We start from the raw sequence: 23,235 nt of genomic DNA, 5'->3' as shown, positions 1-23,235 counted from the left end.
TGTATTTTCGCAATCGCCCAGACAAAATTTAATTTTTAAAATTTCACACTTCTCTGAATATAAAATTGAAACCTGTTTTGTTTTTTTCTAATGTTTTAAATTGTAAGTTCCTAAATGTTTTAAATTTAATGTTTAAATGTTTTAAATTTAATTTTTTAAATGTTTTGAAATTAATTAATGTTTAAATGTTTTGAAATTAATTAATGTTTAAATGTTTTGAAATTAATTAATGTTTAAATGTTTTGAAATTAATTAATGTATTTAATTTCAAAAATCGGAGGAAAGTTGAAAAGAACAGCATAAACGGACCACCCTTCTTTCCCAACTTTTCTCCAATTTTTGAATTCTTATATCTCAGCGAATATTACAGTTGGAAACGTGGAAGTTTTTTGTTGGATCCAGGAGAGACAGCGCATCAACTTCACAATTTTTTTTTTTGAGAATAGGGTGTCCGTATAAAAAGTTATTTTTTATACTTTAATAATGATTCAACCCAATGCTATATGAATGACGTATCTGAGGTCCACACGGTATTTGGATACTTTTTCTAATTGTAAATATGCGTCTAGGATCAATGGTTCTCCAGTAAAATGCGGCAGGGGGATTTAAGGAATCACCTTACAGATTGATAATTCTTTAGGAACAATTTTCGCTGGGCCTGAGAGTGTTAAGAATCTAACTACTTCCGAAACGTAGAAAATTACCGCATCAAAAATAAGTCAGCTCAAAAAAAGAAGTCCTTAAAAAAATCTTTTCGTTTATATTTATTTAACAGTTAATTTTTTCTTATTTTTTATTAATCTATTTTTTCCTCTTCTTTCTCATATTTGACTGGGTTTTTCGCTCGGGGGCTGTTGTTGCCCCACAACTGAAATTGAAATCACAAAGTGCGGGGGGGAGATGCCACGGTCATCTTCAGAACGGGCTTTGTGAGTTTTTAATGAAAATTCGAAGAGAGAATCGGGAATAAAAAAAAAAGAGAATTTTATAATTTTCCGAATTTTTATTTTTGTGTCCTTACTTCCTCGCAGCAAGCAATCTCTTATCATTTTTATTCACGCGTATTTTACATGTTTTCACTTTGATGGGAAGCCTGTCGAAGGGAAGCTCTAGTTTTATTGCTCGAAATTCCTTAGCCTTTGCTTACGTTGGAAGGAAACGTATGCGGCTGCGCGATCCAAGAAGCATCTCTGGCGGCGGCGTTGGTGTTTTGTAAGAGGTTCGATCATCGGAATAGGAGGGTGACACCGGCATTCGTAGGAGACCGACTGCCGCGAACACAGCGAAGTCTCTCTCTAACGCATAGTATAATCCCATTGCCTGCAGTGCTTGAGCTTACAGACGGATAGATTCATTCTGTATTTCTAAAGGGGAAAAAAATTCTCCCAGAAGTAAAACAACACGAAGAGACGTCAGCGGGAGAGTTGACGATGCAAATCGAGACTCGCGTCATCAGTTCGGCGATTTCTTCTTTATTTCTCGATTCGAGCAAGAGTCGACGTCACAAAGACCATCGTCGAGATCGTCACCGAAAGTGACTGGAATTCTTTTCGGAAATCTTCGAACGATGTGTATAACTGATATAAAACGATGGAGCATCTCGTGGTAAACAGGTAGTCCCGGATATAAACCGTTTCACCGATTCCGTTATAGGTTGTGTTCCATCAGACAGTAGAGCGAACGACGTGAGAGTCTCCTTCGAACATGAAACAGAAAAACATCGACAATTCGATGATGTTTTTCCTTTAACAAAGACACAGGAAAAGAAAGAGAAGATGTTGGATCTGTGATCAGTTGTGATGTTTGCTGGTGTGGTTTATTTATTTATTTGCTCGAAGTGAAAATAACGAACACCCGAGAGAAATGGTGTTTACTGGAAGAAGGCAGAAAATCATGATGTTATGGTGCACATCTGTCGGGATTATCGCCAACTTCTTCTCTGCAGTCTCTTCCAGTGGTGAGTACAACCCCTTTCAACTGTTTGGGGATCATTCTACCAATAATATGAGTAATGTTTTATAATATGGGGACTCACAATAGCATGAAACTCGTCAAACGCAACCGAATGCTCGGGACGCTTCATGTTCATTTTTATATCTGTATACTGGAAGTAAAGGGCACTATGTCAATTTTTGTCAATATTGGAATAAGGCCAGGATTACACTATAAAAATTTAATGAAAGTCCTTTTATAAAACTTGAAAAATGCTACCAATAAGATCATCGGTTACATTTTCTAGAATGTGACCGATAATCTTATTGGTGGCATTTTTCAAGTTTTATAAAAGTACTTTTATCAAACTTTTATAGTGTAATCCCGGCAGTAGACCAGGATTACACTATAAAAGTTTTGTAAAAGTGTTTGTATAAAACTTGAAAAATACAACGAATAAACTGATCGGTGGTTGCATTTGCTCGAATGTAACGATCAGTTTATTCGTTGCATTTTTCAAGTTTTATAAAAACACTTTTATAAACATTTTATAGTGTAATCCCGGCCAAATACTATTACTTTGCCGTATTTTCGTTCACACTCTACAGAGATGTGAAACACTTAATCCTATTTCAATAAATAACAGAGATATTCACTTTATAAAACAAGAAAACTGCATAAAAAGACAAAACAAAAAGTCCTTTAAACTGCTGTCATGTAAAATTTCTCGTTTGTGACATGGTGCCCTTTACCTCCAGCATACAGATATTAAGAAGGGATAGTAACACAACGAATCTACATACCGCGCAGTTTTATCCTTGGTTTCTATAATTTGATAGAATATAGAAAGTGCGGAGATCATAGAATACAATATCTATTAATTAATTAATTTTTGTTATTCCAATTTAAAAGGCGATAGGACACTGAAAAACCTGATTTTTATTTCTATAAAATATGGATTTTTGTTGCATTGACAGCCAGCACTTTCAGACATGATACTTGAAAATAATCAATATTATGTCTGAGAGAGAAAAAGGGGGGGGGGGGTATTCGAAGAATGTTATCAGGAGGGTAAGAGGGGATTGCGGGGGGGGGGGGGGGTTCGAAAATGAAGAAAACTAATCAAAATCGATCGAAAACCAAATTTGATCAGCTCATGATAATAAAAAGTGAAAGTTTCACAGTTTATTTTAATTTTGATAATTTTTTATTTTGATATAATTGGTGGTGTTCATTAAGAAAAGTCATAGATGCAATCTTCCTTCTCTGCTCCCAGAACAGCCAAGGTGTACGAACAGAGAACAAGAAACGCATTATTTCCAGACCTTTACTCTTCTACCTTTCGAAAAATTCTCGTCTTGAAGAGATATTCGGCATCGTCTTTATACGGTACACTAGATGGTACAAAGCCGAACGCAGATGCTACTTATAATATCCCATATGTATAACCTGAGCGCCATCTAGAAAAGGGAGGATGTAACGTCTCTACTCTGCGCATCACGCAACAATGCGTGCTTACCAGGTAAGAGTAGTTGCCACTCTGGTGTATAGGTAGCTGCTCACTTGCCCGGTATGCAAGAAGATCCAGGTTCGTGGAGAGAAATAACTTCTCTTTCTGAAGTTCATCTCGGCTTTTAAATCCAGATAATCGCTTTCACATGATATACATCGTGTTAGCTTCAAATTATTGGGCACATTTCCAATAATTAATAAACACTTTTGAAAACTTGCGTGAGCAAATTTCTGGAAGTGGAAAAACAAATCTTCTCCCATAGCAGTCGTGGATTTCGATGACAATCGAACGACACTCACTGTAAAGCATCTAGGGGACATTTTGAAATACAATCATTTTTGCAATGGTAGCCATACCCGAAGGTGGAGTGAACCCGGTGTTTCATATTAACACCAGGTTGTGATATTAACACCATTGACTATTAAATATTTCCCGTACTTCCTATATATTCGCGCTTGACTTTCATTACTTAAGGGATGGAATGTGCGTGAATTTAATAATCGCGTAATTTGCTGTTTGTAAAAGAACGAGGATGCCTGTCATGACCAAGCTCGTTGATGCTCGACGGAGAAATCGAAAGGAACCTTTATCTTCTTTTCTTTCCACATAACTGATCCGTAAGACCCTCGACAGTTTTTTTCATGACAATTATGTTGTTTAAATTTTCCCGCTAACGAAGAGAATGAGCATTTCCTTATTTTGGCCGCACTTCAATAACGTGTTACTAATAATTTTGTGATTTTTTTCTGCTTTTATTTGGTCCCCTAAAATACTCCATTTGAATTCGGAAAAAAAAACCCACCTATTTCTCGTTTCCCAAAGCTACCATTCTTCCTAGGGAGAAATATCAACTAACTCTCTACGTAAAAAAAAAAGGATTAGTAGAAAAATGACAAACATGGAGAGCGACATAAAACGTAAATGCCGCAAAGCCAATTTGTCTATAGAGATCCGTAAGGAATGTTTCATTTATATTTAACATATTCGATTTAGACATCAATTCAAAAAAAAGAATCGAAGCAGTATTGAGAGCATAAAAATGGCGATGCGGGGAAAGGGTTTGAATGGGAATACGAAACCGAGGTAAAATAGTCTTCAACATCGGCTGATGTGACACGGACTTTGATTCACTACCAAGAAAATCTAATGCTTCGATAGTCAAAGGCACGCAATTATTCTGATGGCCCAGGATGCACAGAGATGCTCATCTCAGAAATGAGTTATAGATTTACCAGTTCTATTTTTATAAAGTGCTTCAGATAATTGGGGGAGGGGAGGAGGAGAAGGCAGCTTATATATACTTAATTTTGCTCATGGTGGGCGGGGTATCAGAGCTCTGTTTACTTTCACTGTGAAGGGCGAGCAATGGGATGTCAAAAACGACTAAACTTCAACTTACGTAATACTTGAATGACCCCTAGGGAGATTTGGTCTGTCCAGACATGGCACCGTCCATCATTGCCTGATCTTGGCAACTGGGTCAAGTGCTGAATGGGCTCTTCTTTTGAGTACCGGTGCTGTGGGACAGATCAATTTTCGATTTCGGATATCCGTGTGGTCCCACGAGTAGTCTATTCTACCGACATTGTTTTCAAAATGAAATTTCATCTGCACCGAGAACAAATAAAACCGAACGGTGCCACTTTTTTTTTTGAATTCGCGACAAGTTATTGCCAGTCGATTTTTAGATGTATTTAACTTTTCGGTTCTTTGTATGCAACTCATTTCTCGTAACTATTCCTTTTCTTACGAAGTCTATGTTGTAGATAAAGTCGAACACTCAAGTCAAACTTTCTCTTCACCAAAAAAGTTGGTCCGACAGAAATTGATGGAGGAAGTGATAGGAAATCCTCCAACGTGAAATAATAAATGAAGAAAAGAATATAATAAGAAATCCGCCCATCTCTTCCCTTTTTTTTCCAGTTCATATAGAAAAGAAAGATGAAACCGTTGGCAAGGAAGGGCCGGATGACCCTTTGCCATTCGGAGAAGACCTACATTCCACTCACCGCTTCATTTCCGTGCTTCTCTATCGATCATCGCGTCCAGTCCGAGCCTCTTCCCCCCCACCTTTTCTCTTCTTTTCTTTGTTGAGTGTGTGAACTTGCTCAATTTCTTTCTATGCGAAAAGAAATCGAAAAAGCAAGTTGTGTGCTTATTAGACATTGGTGACTTTCGTAAAGCTGACGCTGCATTTAATGCCTTTTTTCACGGGGTTAGGATCTCCTTATTCACACAATTTTCTTTTCATTCAGTTTTTTTTCTCTTTAGACGCGAGCGCATTTTCATTCTCCTCGAATACATTTTTGCTATATCCGACGTATACAGGAACGTAACTAGGGGGGAGCAGGCGAGTCTGGTACCCCGGGCAGCGCACCAGAGCGGGCGCAAATTTCACTTTTCAACGTTACAAGGGGGTGCCAAAATGTGCACTTACCTCTGCTGACCGAGCATCTAGTTGCGGCCCTGGACGTATATGTCACCACCAATCGAACATCGACACATCAAACGTCATAAGCATTTCTATTACCAAATGAAGCAAATACTGCAACGAATGATACGAAGAAGAGCTGCTACTTAGCGTTTAATAAATGATAACGTTAAAAATAATATGATGATGTATAATCTTAATAATGACAATAAATATTGTCATGAAACAGACACTAATTTCTTCACACTTAATTGCATTTAATTTGTAAAACTTTTCTTCGACTTTAATTTGAAGAGTAAACTAAATAATAATTAGCCTTAAAATAATTCTTTTTGATTGCTTATTTATTGATGAAACGATATATATTTGACGTAAGAAAACTTTTTATTATTCCATATTAAGAAGACGTTGAATAGAAATCTTAAAAGATTCTTAAAGAGACTCTGGAGAACTCGAGGAACGTTGAAATTTTTCTTATGTTACCATCACTTTTTATCTTTTCCCAAAGACGTAAAATGCTTCATTTTTTTTCACACAAACACGAGGAACTTCAACCTGGAAGAGACTATTTTGGCAGAACTAGTCCGTAATAAATTACATCGTTCAATTAGAAACCCATTGATAAGATTAAGTGCATACAAATTTACCAAATAAATAAACCGAATAAAAATTACATTTTTCCTATCGCAAACCTTATGAGAATCACACACGGCCTCTATGTATGTAAGTTTCATACTTCATTGATCATAAAAATACGTTCTGAGGTAGTTTTTCGGAATGTGACATAAAAATTAGTCAGAGTCTTACACAAGGATAAACTACCGTATTTTTTAAATGTATGAGGAACCACTTTTTGATAAAAGTTTGGTCCTAAAAATAGGGGGAATTCTTATACACATTAAAATACGGTAATCTACGGTTATTTTTTTATTTTTTTTGTATTTCGTTATCTATAAGTTTTTGCAATTTTATTGTAATTTATTTGTGTTCTGTGCCAATAAACCACGGGAAATAAATGACAGGACGTGACAGCTATAATCAGGAGTACTAGAACGTAATGACAACTCGCACTGAACGTCAAAAAACGTGAAGCTTAACCCTTGAATGCTCAATTTTTTTTTGAGCTGTTAACTTTTCATCATGGTTTATGAAAAATCATTAAAAAAAATCTATCTCAAATGCTTACAAACGGTCTTAAACTTACCGTATAGAGCCTCAAAAATCGCCCATATTGCATTGAAGTAATATTAAATTCCGAATAAAGTGACAAACCTTGTTTGTATTGTTTGTCACTAAGAAATAAGTAATGTAAGAAAAAGGGTTGCTAACTTCAAGTTAGAAAGAAATGTAAAAAAAAAATATTTTAACAAATTAACGAAATCACAGCCGCACATGCTCTGCAACAAACAACGAGTTGTTGTCGTAAATTGACACATCTACCAGCCAATTCAAATTATAAAATGGAAAATTACCTCAGCTTATGTGTGTGTGTGCGGAGTCAATTCTGAATTTTTATCTTCAAACTGACTGCAGTCTATAAGACCCTCCGCATATATGCAAAGCTACGCATTTGAGGGTCGAAATGGTATTCGTGGAAAAACGAAGAAAATCTCTGGATTCTTGTTCTGTTTGCAACGAAGTTTATTCATTATCGGTACCACATTATATCAGATGCCAGGTTTCCGATTGAGAAAAAGTTTATACAATGAAACCAATACACCAGAAACCGAAAATACTATTTTAATACACGGAAGTTGTGAAAAAAAAGTGAGTATTTATTATTTGATTCGATTGTGATTGGTGATAAACGGCATCTTTGAAGTATTGAAGTTGCCACACAGCAGTAAAAGAACCATAGTTTAAACATCCCGATTCGATAAAAGCGAACGGTATTTCGATATGACGAATGGATTTCAAAACAAAAAACACGTGCCGTATTATCAGTACCGGCCACAGCATTATCCTTATCCGATAAGCACCGAGTATGTGAGTTAGAAAGTGAACATTTCGATGAAATGAGGATTCGTTTTTTTCCCTCGCCATGAAAATTGATGATACATACGTACATTCGTTCTGCCGTCGACCGATAAGTAAGCGAGTGGAATCCTTATAGATTGCGTTCATTTCTTCTTTCTGTTCCTATTCTGTGTGCCTGGCAGTTTGCCCCGAAACAGTAATTCAGGGCCGCGTACCTGATAAAACGTTGCCTTTCTGATGTCTGTCCATCATCATTTTCATTATGAGTTGACTGCAGTCTTTCTCTAGAAAGAGTGCTCTCTAAAAATGTTTTCCGCAACTTCTTTCTCTCTGCAGAAAGAAAGAAAAGATTCCATTGTGTCTCTCGGCCTATCGCTTTGTAATGCCTTTCACATTAACCGAATGGGAAATGGAAGCGTTCTATAATGCCCTCGCTGATGTCTTTACTATAAGTTGTACGAAACTTGCTGTTATTGTTTCTTTTAATACTTTACAGTTGGCAGGGTTTTTTTTTCTTCTCCTTAGGAAAGAAGAGATTCTCCTGGTCATCGATTTGACGCAGTTATTTGGTTTTCTTAATCGTAGCTTCTGTTAACGTTAGAATTAATTACGAAAGATCGTAAAATACTCCCTTTCAAGCAAAAGAAAAAGTAATATGAATCTCCATAAAAATCAGCTCGTTTTTCAAAAATTTTCTCATAAATTTATTTTGACACAACTCACTGTTCGCGTTACTGTTTTGTTAGGAAAACCATATTCTCAGAAAGGGTGATTTTTTTTTTTTTGGCACTGGGGGATTAGTTCAAATGTTTGTCGATTGAGGGCACTGCACGAAAGCAAATCACTGGAAATATGCAGGTAGGAGCCTTATAAAATGGAGGATGTACGATTATACAACAGCTCATATTTACCACCCTCCCGGGGACCCTTTCAGTTGCCGTTGAAAGAGGCTTGCCTCGTGTCCGGCGTTCAACTTCTAAATTTGGCTTTGGCTACAGCAGCTCATATGAATGCTCTCTGAATTTTTCTGTTACTGGCGTTATATAAGGTTTTCATTGTGATGTTGACATTGGTGGATGAGGCACTATTCGCGATTTGTTTTAGTTCAGCCACGAATCGCTGCCTGGAGCTTCACGCATCTTTCGTATACAGAAGAGATTGAAAAAAGTTTCCGGTCCCCTATCACTCTTGCAGGAGTTTTTGCAGCACCCTCTACCGACAAAAAAAATTTGAACATAATTTTTTCTCTGTACCAAAAAGATTCCAATGCGTGAGAACAACTTTTCGCAAACGGTATTCAAATTCTGTGCACCAATTCCTTCCCCTTTTATGAATTTTTAAACTACTTACGAATTTATGGGACATCCTGTACGACAGAAACGTTGACAATATGACCGCAAAAATACGTTTCTACCGCTGGCAGTTCTCCCACTGCGAAGATAGACCCCCCCCCCCCATATTTATATTATGATTGTGTTGGTACTATCTCTTTCAACTTGCTCCAAGCAATTAGATCCCAGCTAAAAAGTCACAGTAGAGTCTCGAAACTCCGAGGTGTTCCGGATAATCTGAAGTGCTAGAATGTTTCGAAAAATTCCTTCTTAAAATCTTTTTTCCGCCAAAAACGAGTTTTGTGTCTTTCATTTTGTCTCCTTCGAATGCGAGTAATTTCTGTTTGAAGGAGTCTTTGATCCTCAGACCGGGGCTTTCCGTTTTTCATGTCATTCGTCTTGGGAGTTGCGTAATGAATTACGCCGATAGACTGAACACAAAACAGGTGAGGGTCAGGGCTATATAATAAGGGCTGCCTTGTGACGCACTGAAGTCGGTACCAGCTGACGTAATGCGTGGCGTCACTGCTGTGACAAAACCGAGTAGGCCCTCTTTTTGCTCTACCTTGTTAACTACGGTAGTTTTAAATCCTTTTATTGCCTAGTTCACTGAATTATTTCCAAAATTATCTTTTCGATTTTTCTCAATACTATTCGTTTATTAATTGGTTTGCTTTTTCCAACCAACAAAATTCAAATTAACAAATTTTGTTTTTTTAATGAATTAACTTTTACTATAAGTATACTTTCTCAGATCCATTTCAGTTGAAATACGAACGTTGGTTTCATTTGAATATGTGACTTTTTGAAACTTTGACTTGGTTATTAGGGGCCATTCAAGTATTACGTAAGCAGATGTTCAGCCATTTTTGCCCCCCACCCTTGTCAGCAAAAGCCAGCAAAACACTGACCCCCCTACCCCCCTTGTCAGCAAAATTTCGTCAGCAGCTGAGAATATTTCATATCTTCAAAAAGGGTGGTTCATGACGTCGGCAACCTCCAAACCCCCCCCCCCCCCCTGTCATCAAAAGTCAGCAAATCCGAAACCCCCTCCCCCCCTCGATGCTGACGTAATGCTTGAATGACCCCTTACTAAATGTGTGATATGGAAACCGTTCGTGGCCCAGGAACACGCGTGGATTCAAAGCAGAAGAGGTGTTCCCATCACGCAGCATCTACGGGACCACGCCCATTGAACCAAAGTGGCAAGAGAGACCTCAAAGAAGTGAAACAGCCCTTACGATATAGCCCTGGATGAGGATAAGAACCCCCCTTCCTTTCCCAATTGAAACGTCATTTGTTACGAAATACAGATGACTGGATGTCAAGCAAAGATACAGTCGGATCCCGTCATAACGAATACCGTTATACCGAAAATTTCCTTGTAACGAATACTTTTCCAGTCCTTCAAATCAATTTGCATAGAAACAATGTATTGTGTAATTCCGGTATAACGAAATGAAAAATTCGATATAACGAACTCGAAAACAAGTGTCCGAAAAACAAAAGAGTCAATCTCCATCTACTCTTTCAACATTTTTGAAAAAATCGGACGAAAATAAAATTGCAAATTGAAACCGAGTGGTTATAGGATCTCCTAAGAGAAAGATCTAACTTTCGAATTTACAAGATGTGGATGCAGCTGTTTTCAGGACATTCGTTCCCGAAATGTGCCAGTTACCGGTCCACTCATAGGAGAAAATGCTTTGGAATTCGCGCGTGCTTATGGATGCGAAAACGGTATGGTGTGGTAGCAAAACAGATTTGCGGGGAAGCAAATTCAGTTGATATGAAAAATGTGAATGAATGGAAAGCTGGTGAAATAGGGGAAAGTAATAAAGTCATATGTTCCTTCCGATGTATTCAACGCAGGCAAAGCCGGAATCTTTTCCCAGTTGTTACCTAACAAAACTTTGACATTTAAAAAAGACAAGTGCACATTGGTGGAAGATACCTTCCGGACCATTTGTTTGAGCGTATACTTTATAGGAATTTGTTGTTTCCTCGGCTTCAGCAATACTTGTGCAAAAAAAAAATTACGGATTATTTGCCTTTAAAATGTTAATTAAGTGAAACATACAAAAAACTTGCGTAATTGATTTGAGTTTCTTTGTTGTTATTTTTAAAATTCAACGTCATTCTTTCTATTATCTAGAACGTAAATAAGTTTTTTTTTCCTTAGAATCAAATTCTGCTACAACGAATTTTTTTTTTGCGAGTGTTAAAAATCGGAAATTCCTTTATAACGAAATTTCGTTATAACGAAGTGATTTCTTCTGTCTCTTGGAGTTCGTTATAACGGGATTCAACTGTAATTGGAAAGAAAAGTCACATTCCTCTGTGGGGAATCAAACCACCAATGTCACACGTTGCACACAAGCGCGTGCTCTACCATTAAACTACAGAGGACAGACATTTTCTTTCCTAAGAACACTGTGTTCCTTTGGGCTGAACTGGACTGCGCAATAGACAACCTCCAAACTCAGCAGCAGCTCGTAATGATATTAGCCTCCAAATGGTGACATCACCATCACATTTCCCACAGAGGAATGTGACTTTTCTTTGGAACTATCTTTGCTTGGTATCCATTCATCTGTATCTCGTACAATTAACGGAGAGCTTCATCGTTTCGTTCTACGTCGTTTGCTATTAGCTTTCGGATGATCTGACTTTTCAGTAAATCCGTAGTGGTCTCGGTTATGTTCTCTTCGGATTATCGAAACTATTGTATAAAGTTTTCAAAGTTTATAATTTTTGTGATAATATTGTATAAAGAACTAATCAAGTCGAATCACTAAAAAGAAATAAATATGATTTTATACTTAACATCATTATGTCATTTACGGGAAAAGAACGGTTTATTTTGCATCCCATCGGGTGAAATTTCGGATAATTGTTCTTTACTTCTTTAAAAAAGACTGAGTCAGCATTAATACTGTACAGTACCCCGACACATGGGATGCAACTTTCTTGACGATGCCACAAAAATAGAATTTTCTGTGTTTGCTGTGTTTTTCTCCGGAGAAGGTTTCGAGAGTGTAGCAAGCGAGAGAGAGAAAGTACTTCCCCCAAATAATGTAATCAGGGTTATACGGATGTATCGCACGCTAGTTAGCTACAAGATGGAGCGAATTATGTAACGGGCGAAATTACGCGTAATTTGTGAATCGAAGAACGTCCAGTACATATGAGAGGGCGTTGGGAGATTCGGTTGTGCGTCGACACGAATATCAGTTGAATTGCGTCTCCTCACGCGATTCTGTCGTGAAAATTCCGTTTGCACGAACCACACACGGCATTTCTTCGCGACTCCAAATAAAAATGTGAACTTGTCGAAACGAATGGTTGTGATTATTCGTAAAGTAAATACAAAAACGGAAAAAATATTCAAATTGTATAAAGCGAAGCTACTATTTTATTTGTCTGTCGATAACTCCATTATTAAAGAAACGTTTACCGAAGCAGACACTCAGAAGAAATTCGCTTCAGCGAATGTATGCAAATCACAGAGGTCTTCGCGTAAGACATCAAGAAACGCAGAAAGCTTCGCCCAAATTACCAATAAAAGATTTCAAAACCGCGTCTGTTCCTTATCAAACACGCGAGCACACAGAGCACGTCGGGCAGTGGTGCAATTAACGAAAAATATATCCCCCCCCCCTTCAGAAGGATTTTGCCAACATATACGTGCGAAGGTTTTAAAAGCTGGTTGATGCGAAGATGAATTAAGGAAAGAAAATTCAACTGTCTCAACGGGAAATCGAACCCACACACATGAGAGAATCCACACCCCCCACATGCAAGAAGTTGGTGGTTCGATTACCCGTAAGGCAGCTGAATTTCCCTTCCTGAATTCATCTTCGCATCAGCCAGCTGTGGATACCTTCATATGACTAACGCTGTGTGAGTGACATCATCTTCAAACATATACATTGTCGGACATTTTATTGCTGGTATAATAGTTTTAGAACCGCCCAGACCTGTGAATAAGACATGTCTTGGAAATTTTTTTGATGTCTGCGGTTTCTTTCGTTATTACTCTCAAGCCCTCGAAGGCGATACTCGAATATAGTGGAACCATGGTTTGTGAGCTTAATTCGTTCGCTAAACGTGATCGTCATCCAAAGCAGTGCCGTCTTAACGCATGGGCCCACCCGCAAGGGCGTCGGAAGTGTTTCGAAACTGTGGGTGCTCGTCTTTAGTTTTATATCGGAAATTTTAATTTCTGGATCAATTCTGGGGGTGCTCGGATCTATGTCACAAATTACCGTGGGTGCTTGAGCACCCACAGCACCCCCGGCTCCGACGCCACTGCCCACCCGGGCATAGCCCGGAGGCCTCAGAGAAATTAGAAACGGTTGAAATTTTCAAAAATTTGTCTGGTAGGGCCTCAGAAAAATCACTTGGCCCGGGGGCCCATTATGCTCTTAAGACGGCTCTGATCCAAAGCACTCGTATATCACAAAACGAAGTGCTTTATCCCTTTCAAAGATAAAGCGAAGGATAATTTTTCATACATTATGTTAATTACAGTAATTTCCATTTTCTATTTAAGACTCGTGAATTTTTCAGAATGCTACAAGTGCAGGGTTACACTTGACGTCCCTGTAATTCTTGACCAAATTGCACAATTTTTATATATATGATGACTGGTTACTTGACATTATTCGAGAAGTTTTAAAACATTGAGCATTAATTTAGCATGTTTTCTTTGTAATTAATGTAACTTTCCAGTTAATTAACTTTTCAATTTATATAAATTAATTAACTTAACTTAATGAAAATAATTAGTAGTTTTTATTTTGGAAACCTCACGCACCATTTGACAAAAAAGAAATTGAGAAAAAATTATTTTTTTCTATTTTTTAAAATTTTATTTCTGCTCGTCTAGCAAAATACTCGTTGCAAGGTTTTATGGGCTCTTCAAAATCACTCTTGCGTATGTATCATTGATTGCGACAGTTTCCAACAAAGAAAAAAAACGAATTATCGAGAAATTGAGCGGAAAATGAATGATCGATATTATTATGTGGAACGAATAACCGTGATATATAGTGATAGGAACGGAGTGACACCCAGGTTCTGTCGCACATTTGAAGCACATTGTCCCAGGGGACTCGAGTGCCTCCGGGGAACCTAACCATTTATTTAGCTTGAACAATACATACATATATGTAACTGGGCAGGTGGCACTATGCACATCGCCAGTGAATAAGTGTAAAATTTATGATCGAAAAATTATGATAATGGTAAATAAATCTTAGGTTATATAAATCACATAATCGTCATCATCGAGAATAGTTCTTGATAAAATTTGATCAGCTTCTCTTCAGGGATTTTCATTGACAGTTTTGATTAATTGATATCAATCAATCTGCAGCTGGGTTTATCTAATCGCTGCACCGCATACAGCCCAAATTACATTCGTCAGGCTCAACAATTGCTACCTGTAATTAGCTTCCCGGTAAGCCCGCGTGGATCATATTTATCCTCGACTACTCTGGCTCCTCCTCTCTAAACAGATGTATGAGGTCGCTGTCTTGGTGCTGTACATGAAGTCTTATTTCAAATTCAAATTTCCTTTATTTAAGATTTTTAAACACAGTTACAACATTTAGGGGCTAAGCAAGCTTGTGAGCCCACAAAACAATATCCGATACATATCTGTCGGCATAAATAATAACGAGACAAAAAAAGAAAGAAAAAGACACACATATATATAACACCAAGAAATAAGTGGCAACAGGAATGGAATTGATAAACAAAAAAATTTGGCATTTAGCAGCGTATGCAAGATAAAAGAAGATTACATGACAATATCAAACAGATAATTTAAATCTTCTTGAGTTAACAACCAAGATTTTACATTGACAAAAAAAGATGTACATGAAGATTGTTCTTTTATTAACTGAGGAAGTAAATTAAATATTTTGGGAGCTAAATAAAGGAAACATTTTTGGAAACGAGTTTTATTTGGCCTTGGTACCTGTATAGTATGACGTCTAAATTGCATTCCAGACTTATGTAATTTCAGATTGAGATGGCCACTTCTTTTATAAAACATTTTAAAACTTTTCTAAACGTACAGATGATGTTGCAGAGGGAGTAGCTTTAATTGATTGAAAAGTGGAAATGTATGCGTGAGTCTATTTTTACTCAGAATGATACGGATGAAGGACTTCTGTGTGACAAAAAGTGAAGAAAGACTGCTGAAGTATGTTCCACCCCAACATGTAATGCCGTAACTCAATCTAGATTCTACTAACGCAAAATAAAGAAGTTTTAAAATGGATTGGGAACATTTATTCCTGATAAAATAAAATTTCCTAATGTTCCGATTTAATTCTACACTCAAATAATTAATATGTGTTTTCCAGGATAGTTTTGAATCTAAAAAAATCCCTAAATACTTAAAGGTGTCTACTCTATTTACAACTGTGCACATACAATCCGAGATACAGCCATCTGTCATACTATGATATTTTAGTACACCAAAATCATCGAAAGTACCAGAACCAAATAACATATATTTAGTTTTATCTGTATTTAATTTTAAATTATTATTTCTAAACCAGATATTTATTGAGTTAAGATCATTTTGCATGTTATTCTTCAAGTTGATTGAAGAACTTTCAGAGTAACAAAGAGCTAAATCATCAGCAAAAGCAGTGATTTTTCCTTTCAAATTAAAGTTACACAGGTCATTTATATATATTAGGAATAAAATAGGTCCAAGTACTGATCCTTGAGGTACACCAGATGTAATTTGTCTTTTAGAACTCAAATGGAATTTACTTTCACACTTTGAACTCTGTTAGTAAGATATGTTTTGAAAAATTTAAGTGGCAAGCCCCGAATTCCTGCATATTCTAGTTTGGTTAGACGAATACTATGATTCACGGTATCAAAAGCTTTGCTGATATCTAAAAATAATGACGCAACTTTACAATTATTGTTATCTGCTATATACACATTTGAAAGAAAATTAACAAGAGCGTCCTCTGTACTTTTTGCCTTTCTGAATCCAAATTGGTTCTCACTAAAAAAATTAATGCAAATTATTCTATCCAGTACATAGTTTCCCAAACTTTTTGTTCCATTGCCCCCCTTCTTCAGAAATGCTTTTCCCTCATAAACCAGTAGCTTCTATCGCCCTCCTGAACCATTCCATCACCCACCAGGGGGCGATATTTCCCACTTTGGAAAACACTGTTTTAATATATCTCCTAACAGGCATGGGAGACTCTCTATCTGGTTCTGAGGCTGTAGCCAACACTTTCTATAGCAAAAAGCCTCCGCGCTAAGGTCGTGACGTCACTGAAGTCGTCCATTTCACCTATAGTCATTGAATATACTCCAAAAAAAATGTAAAGATTTCGCGTACCACGGCCTACTATATCCAATGGCTACTGAGTCTTTCTGCTATAGAAGTGTTGCTGTAGCTCTGATAACGAAACGAATAACAAGTACGGGATAACGAAGGAAAGGGTTTACAGTTAGATTGCTGCTTCTTCCATCGTTTCCCTCGTCAAAGATTACTTAATTTCTTCCTCTGTGGTACACACCAAAAGTTTGTGAATACATCAGCAAAATTGAATGAATACACCTCATTTTATGTATCGAGAAACGGTTGGAAAGAGGAAGTCCGAAGGAAGGAATCTTCCTAAGGGTCTTGATTGCTTAGAAACACGGTGAATTGCACAATTAGCAATTCAACGGAAACAAGCGTTTGAGAGAATACTTAGTGGCTTGTCTTTTTTGCTCAGACGGAAGTAATACAGTTCAACCGAAATGGCATAACTGTGTGGTCTTTGTACAAATATACACGACACCCGCTTGCAGAAAAATGTTTCAAAGTGTTGGCAAAATGATGAGCATTGCTGCTGTGCTCGAGACTCATAAAATCATTGAAGGGCTGGTTACTACATATGAATTTTACAAAAAAAAAAAAAAAAAAAATCACGTGGTGTTCTTTTGAGCGAGCCTCCAGTGATCACAAAAAATAAGGAATGCGAATGAAATTCGAGCGAATATGGGTGTTTCAGAGTGTGCCCTTGAGAATGAGTAGAGGAGCAAAAATGTGCAACTCTCTCGAGGTTACAGCAACAAAATTTCCAAAAATTCAAATGGCAACACTCACTTTTATGCATTGGTAAGTGATCAGCGCAGTGAAAATTCATGAATGACCTTAGAACGGTACCTGCAACACCATAAATTCCGGCGTAGGACGCAGACAAAGAAAGAATTTCTCATCAAGGGCATGGTGCGCTAACCCTTTCGAGAGGAACTTCCGACGGCAGCCGGAAGTTCTGTATTGGTTGTTTCCACATGTTTTTTTGTCTGCATCGCGCCGACGTTTATGCTACCACGTCATTTATTATGCTACTGCGCCGATCACTTTGCGAAAGTGGATGTTGCCATTTGAAATTTCGTTGCTTTAACTGAAATAATCTCTACTTCCCACTGGGGGCCCGTATATCGGCGGAGTTATTTTTTAACAACCATCCATTATAATTATAATTGACCTCGATAAAGGATCTCGAATCTCTAATTCCCGGAAGGATTTCGTAAGAATCTTGATATGACGCACACGATAGCAATCGACTTATAATAGTAATTCTTCTCGCTTCGCTTTTTTCAATTCAACATCAGATAGGATTTTGGCAAAACATTTTGCCTGCACACAAGCTTAGAATCCGGTGGTGAAATTTCTTATCTTTATTAATGGTTGATATCGTTCATATCGACAAGTATCGAAACCAAATGAAAAGTGAGTTGGCAATGCCAAAAAAAGAAAAGAAAAAGGTGCGAATACATATTCGGCATAATTTACTTCGATTAAATTTTGTTTAAGCGTCACACTTTTTTTTCCTGTACATATCATCAATCCTCTATTTTAATTGCCCGACGATGTCTCTCTCTTATGTCCAGTATATAGGTAGCGTTTTTTTTCGTTGTTACAACCACATTTACATGCAGGTACACGTAGGTATAGCGTTTATGTGAATTTTTTTCAATTTAAACCTGCATGGCTCTCTGCATTTGATTTTGGGTTGCCCTTAGAGAGAGGTAGTTTTTCATGCCCGACAAGCTCATTTTTGGGGCGAGCTATGTACTAACTTAACGTTATTGCACTTCAATGAAGTGTTTTTCAATGCTCGAATAAGAGTGTGAAGGAGAAAATGTTTAATTATGCGAATAAATGAATATAATAAATGATTCATGGTGAGAAAATGTTTTCACTTCGGTCGGATCTCGGTAACTTCTGAAGGAAAGTTTTTTGAGCAAAAACGAAAAATCGAGTTGAGAAAAGGCTCGTCATCGTTTGAGCGTTGCCAAAAATGGAGTTTTGAAAACTGCTCCATTGTATTTTCAATAACGGAGCTCGAAATGCAACGCTCACTCAGTTGTGTTAAATATTCAAGGCACACCGCAGTCGACACTCGAAGTCAGTCACGCAATAACATCATTTAAAATTCTGAAGCTTCGGGATGGGTTCAGCTCATCCAACTGCCTCCCTCCCCCACATTGCTCTCCTATGCATTTATACATAACGGGTGTTGGAGGGTACGTCCGAGAGAGATTGGAACATCGAAAACGTGACGTGTTTCGCAATGCCGCATTTTCTCTTCAACGTCTGAGTAAAAAGTCTGAGCGAGAGGGAAACTGCGCGAACCTGATATGGCGAGTATAACAGAGGCTCAGCTGCAAATTACGGGATTTGTTTTGCGCGAGTTACAAGACTAGAAGGTGCCCCGTTATCACTTTCTTTCGCTGGAACGATCTGGACATATACATACGCACAAAGCAAACTCCAAAGATCCATTAAAGTTTTCCGTGCGGAATATATCCTCCGAAGTTCTGTAATGTTGGATCAGCATAATCATGTTCGAATCAAAAAGTGTTCCTAAAACTTTTCGACTTAGAGGTTTCACTCAACCATAAATACGTTCAGTAGAAATCTCGATTAACCGACCCCCATTCATCCAGTTAACAGACTTTTCTTATGAAAATATTTTTCCTTTAGTGATGAGGAAACTATGATGAAAATGAAGCTGATAACGAAGACGAAGAGATTTCGCTAGAGCAAACGAGCTGTAAAGATGATTTAAAGCGATGCCTTTTAAGGAATCTCTTGATTTCAGAAGCAAGAATATTGCCTATCTGATTGCGATTCCGTAGAAATATACTGTAATATGTGCTTTCTTTCTTTCGAACCGGACACGGTCCATGCTCTATCGATTTTGGTCCATTTTGCTACTGCCCTGTTAAGAGGCGAGACTGTGGTCGAAAACTTCAATAAACAGTTGTATACACATGGATAGAATTTTACACACATTGAAGCAGAAAAACAAAATAATGGTAGAGAAAACAGGGTGCAAAAAAAAAAAAAAAAAAAATTCAAAATACGAAAAATGCATAGTCCCTTAAACATTTACATGCAAATACACAAAGGCCACAACAGACAGAATGCCCAACAAGGTGGTTGGGGAAAAAGATGTTCATGGAACATATGGATCTAGAATACACATCAAACCTATATCAAAAATAAAGCAACCCAATAAGAGCAATAAAAAACTAATAATTAAGAAAAAAATGTAAATATACTGCCCATAAAAAAAAAAATCATGTTTGTCTCATTTAAGTATGGGTAGCTTCTCGATTTATTCCAATATGTTTATCGTATTTCTTTTTAAACGTGCCAATTGTGTTAGAATTCACGACCTCCGGGGGTAAGTTATTCCATTTATTCACAACCCTATTGGAGAAAAACTTTCTGTGACACTCCAATCTTGAATTGATCCCCTCACCAATCGATACTGGCGTCCCTATCGCGAAGTAGTTGATTGACGAACAACTATTCATGGTCCATTTTATCCATACCGTTGAAAATTTTAAACCCTTCAATCATATCCCCTGACATCTGCGCTCTTCTAATGTAAACATGTTGAAATAATCAAGTCTCTCTCTTCATAACTTAAGCCTCGTGTGCTATCAAGAGCACGCGCTGCTCTTCTCTGCACCCCCTCGACCAAGTCAGTGACCCTCTGTAAGCATGGTCTCCAAAACATGGCAGCATACTCTAATCCAGTTCATAATAAATTAAGAAAACATGCATAAATTATGGTACACAAAAATATACAAGGTGAATCCGACCTATTTTGCCAAACGGAAAGGGGGGATAGATGAGCCCAAGTGGATCATGACACATCCCGCCAACCCTGTCATCTCAAATCATTTTCGAGTTATGGTGGATAATCGATTATGGGAAAAATATGTTCCAAGTCTAAGAAACCTACACGCTAACTGAGTATATATTTGTAAAGAACGGAAAAAATCCTATATAAGATGACATAATTTTCATCGAAATATCTGGATTTATTGGCGAGCTACATGCGCTGAAAGATGGGTAAAGAGAGTTCAAAATCGAATTATCGATAAAATTTTTCATCGCCAATTATGCAAATACCCTTTTTTGGTTACAATGGTCAAATTTGCCAAAAACTTGTCCATTGCACTAGCTTGCGAAATAACCCACACTAAGCCATATTGTTGTTCTAGTGAAAGAAAAATTTAGCCCTTTGTTCGCAATACATCACTGAAATCTGTGTTCGTCGAAGTAATTTTATTAGGTTTTGGCGACAATTCGATTTTACTTCAATCTCTCAACGATTTTGAAGCTCGCCATTAAACACATATATCATGTAGATGTCGATGACCCTGTATAATAATCACCTTAAATGATTTTTTCTGCAAAATCAAATTGTGCCAAAATCTGTAACCGACAATTCCGAATTTTAGTCGAATATCGACTTCGACAAACGTTGATTTCAGTGATGTATACGAACAAAAAAGGCTGAATTTCTCCTGAACCAGAACACCGATTTGGTTTATTGTAAACTCTGGTGGTACAATGCACAAGTTTTGGTAAATTTGACCGATTGTAGCTAGAAGGGTGTTTGCGTAAATGGCGATATAGAAAACTTTGCTGAGAGAGAGAGAGAGAGAGAGATATGTATGTAAAGCTTATGCTTCGATTATTTGCCATAAATTGAGAAGACGGGGTAAACAAAGGAAGCAAAACTTCAATAACTATCTATATATATGCAATAAAGTCTGTTATAGGAGATGGAAGAAATAATCGTGTCCGGAAAATTCACCGCCAGCAATTCACCGACAACAATTCACCGCCGGAAAATTCACCGACCAACAATTCACCGCTAGGAAAATTCACCGACCAACAATTCACCGCCATGCAATTCACAGCTAGGAAAATTCACCGACCGACAATTCACCGCCATGCAATTCACAGCTAGGAAAATTCACCGACCAACAATTCACCGCCATGCAATTCACAGCTAGGAAAATTCACCGACCGACAATTCACCGCCATGCAATTCACCGCTAGGAAAATTCACCGACCAACAATTCACCGCCATGCAATTCACAGCTAGGAAAATTCACCGACCGACAATTCACCGCCATGCAATTCACCACTAGGAAAATTCACCGCTAGGAAAATTCACCGACTAGCAATTCACCGACTAGCAATTCACCGACAACAGTTCAATGCGAGGGAGTGAGCGATTGAGTTACTGAGTGACCGAGTGAGTCAGTGATTGAGGGACTGAGTCAGTGATCGAGCGACCGAGTGAGTAAGTGATTGAGTGACCGAGTGATTGATCCAGTGACCGAGTGAGTGAGTGACCCAGTGATTGATCCAGTGACCGAGTGAGTGAGTGACCCAGTGATTGATCCAGTGACCGAGTCAGTAAGTGAGTGACCCAGTGATTGATCCAGTGACCGAGTGAGTGAGTGACCCAGTGAGTGACTGAGTAACCGAGTAAGTAAGTGATTGAGTGACCGAGTGAGTGACTGAGTGACCGAGTAAGTAAGTGATTGAGTGATCCAGTGAGTGACTGCGTGACCGAGTAAGTAAGTGATTGAGTGACCCAGTGAGTGAGTGAGTGAGTGACCGAGTAAGTAAGTGATTGAGTGAGTGAGTGAGTGAGTGACCGAGTAAGTAAGTGATTGAGTGAGTGAGTGAGTGAGTGACCGAGTAAGTAAGTGATTGAGTGAGTGAGTGACCGAGTAAGTAAGTGAGTGAGTGACCGAGTAAGTAAGTGATTGAGTGACCGAGTGAGTAAGTGATTGAGCGGGTGAGTGAGTGACCCAGTGAGTGAGTGAGTGACAGAGTAAGTAAGTGATTGAGTGACCCAGTGAGTGACTGAATGACCGAGTAAGTAAGTGATTGAGTGACCGAGTGAGTGAGTGACCCAGTGAGTGACTGAGTGACCGAGTAAGTGATTGAGTGACCGAGTGAGTAAGTGATTGAGCGGGTGAGTGACTGAGTGACCGAGTAAGTGATTGAGTGACCGAGTGAGTAAGTGATTGAGCGGGTGAGTGAGTGACCCAGTGAGATACTGAGTGACAGAGTAAGTAAGTGATTGAGTGACCGAGTGAGTGAGTGACCCAGTGAGTGATTGAGTGACCGAGTGAGTAAGTGATTGAGCGGGTGAGTGAGCGATCCAGTAGTGACTGAGTGACCGAGTGAGTAAGTGGTTGATCGAGTCAGTGACTGAGTGACCGAGTGAGTAAGTGGTTGATCGAGTCAGTGATTGAGCGAGCGAGTAAATTGGTTAGTGAGTGAGGGAGTGAGTGAATGGTCAGTAAGTGAGTGAGGGAGTGAGTGAATTGGTTAGTTAGTTAGTTTTTAACGTAGTAGTGTCACAAATGATTAAAAAATCCGATTGTTCCGAAAACGTATTTATGATGAAGTGTAGATTTGAAGACACTTGGATCGGGAGTCCTCTTCGTCGTCAGCCGCGCTTTGACATTTGGAACTGCTTTCAAGGAACGCGTAACGATTTACCAACAATTCTATAGAAGGATGGCATCGAGCGTTCCAACAGCAATTATCTGCTCACCACCCAGATATATGGAAGTTCATCGGTGCCATAAAAAGAGAACTGAGTTTGAATGAAGTTCGGATGGAGCAAATTGTAAGTGGACAAAACCATCACATTGATTAGGAGAAAGAAATACCGGGA

At 38.1% G+C, this 23,235-nt stretch overlaps 1 protein-coding gene across 1 annotated transcript in view; it reads left to right on the top strand.

Moving 5' to 3' along the window:
• The first annotated feature begins 1,078 nt into the window (after nucleotides 1-1,078).
• LOC149086490 (uncharacterized) overlaps nucleotides 1,079-23,235 on the top strand; it is a 95,531-nt gene continuing 73,374 nt past the window's right edge. The window contains exon 1 of the mRNA XM_089255942.1: nucleotides 1,079-1,957. Coding sequence (XP_089112068.1) covers nucleotides 1,864-1,957 — 94 coding nt within the window. The 5' untranslated portion in view covers nucleotides 1,079-1,863. The remainder of the gene's footprint in view (nucleotides 1,958-23,235) is intronic.

Source organism: Pholcus phalangioides, unplaced genomic scaffold, assembly GCF_987345545.1.
Source record: "Pholcus phalangioides strain wild (caught in Gottingen) unplaced genomic scaffold, Ppha-v1.0 ptg000004l_1, whole genome shotgun sequence".
Taxonomy (NCBI): domain Eukaryota; kingdom Metazoa; phylum Arthropoda; class Arachnida; order Araneae; family Pholcidae; genus Pholcus; species Pholcus phalangioides.
This window is presented reverse-complemented; position numbering and strand designations above follow the sequence as displayed.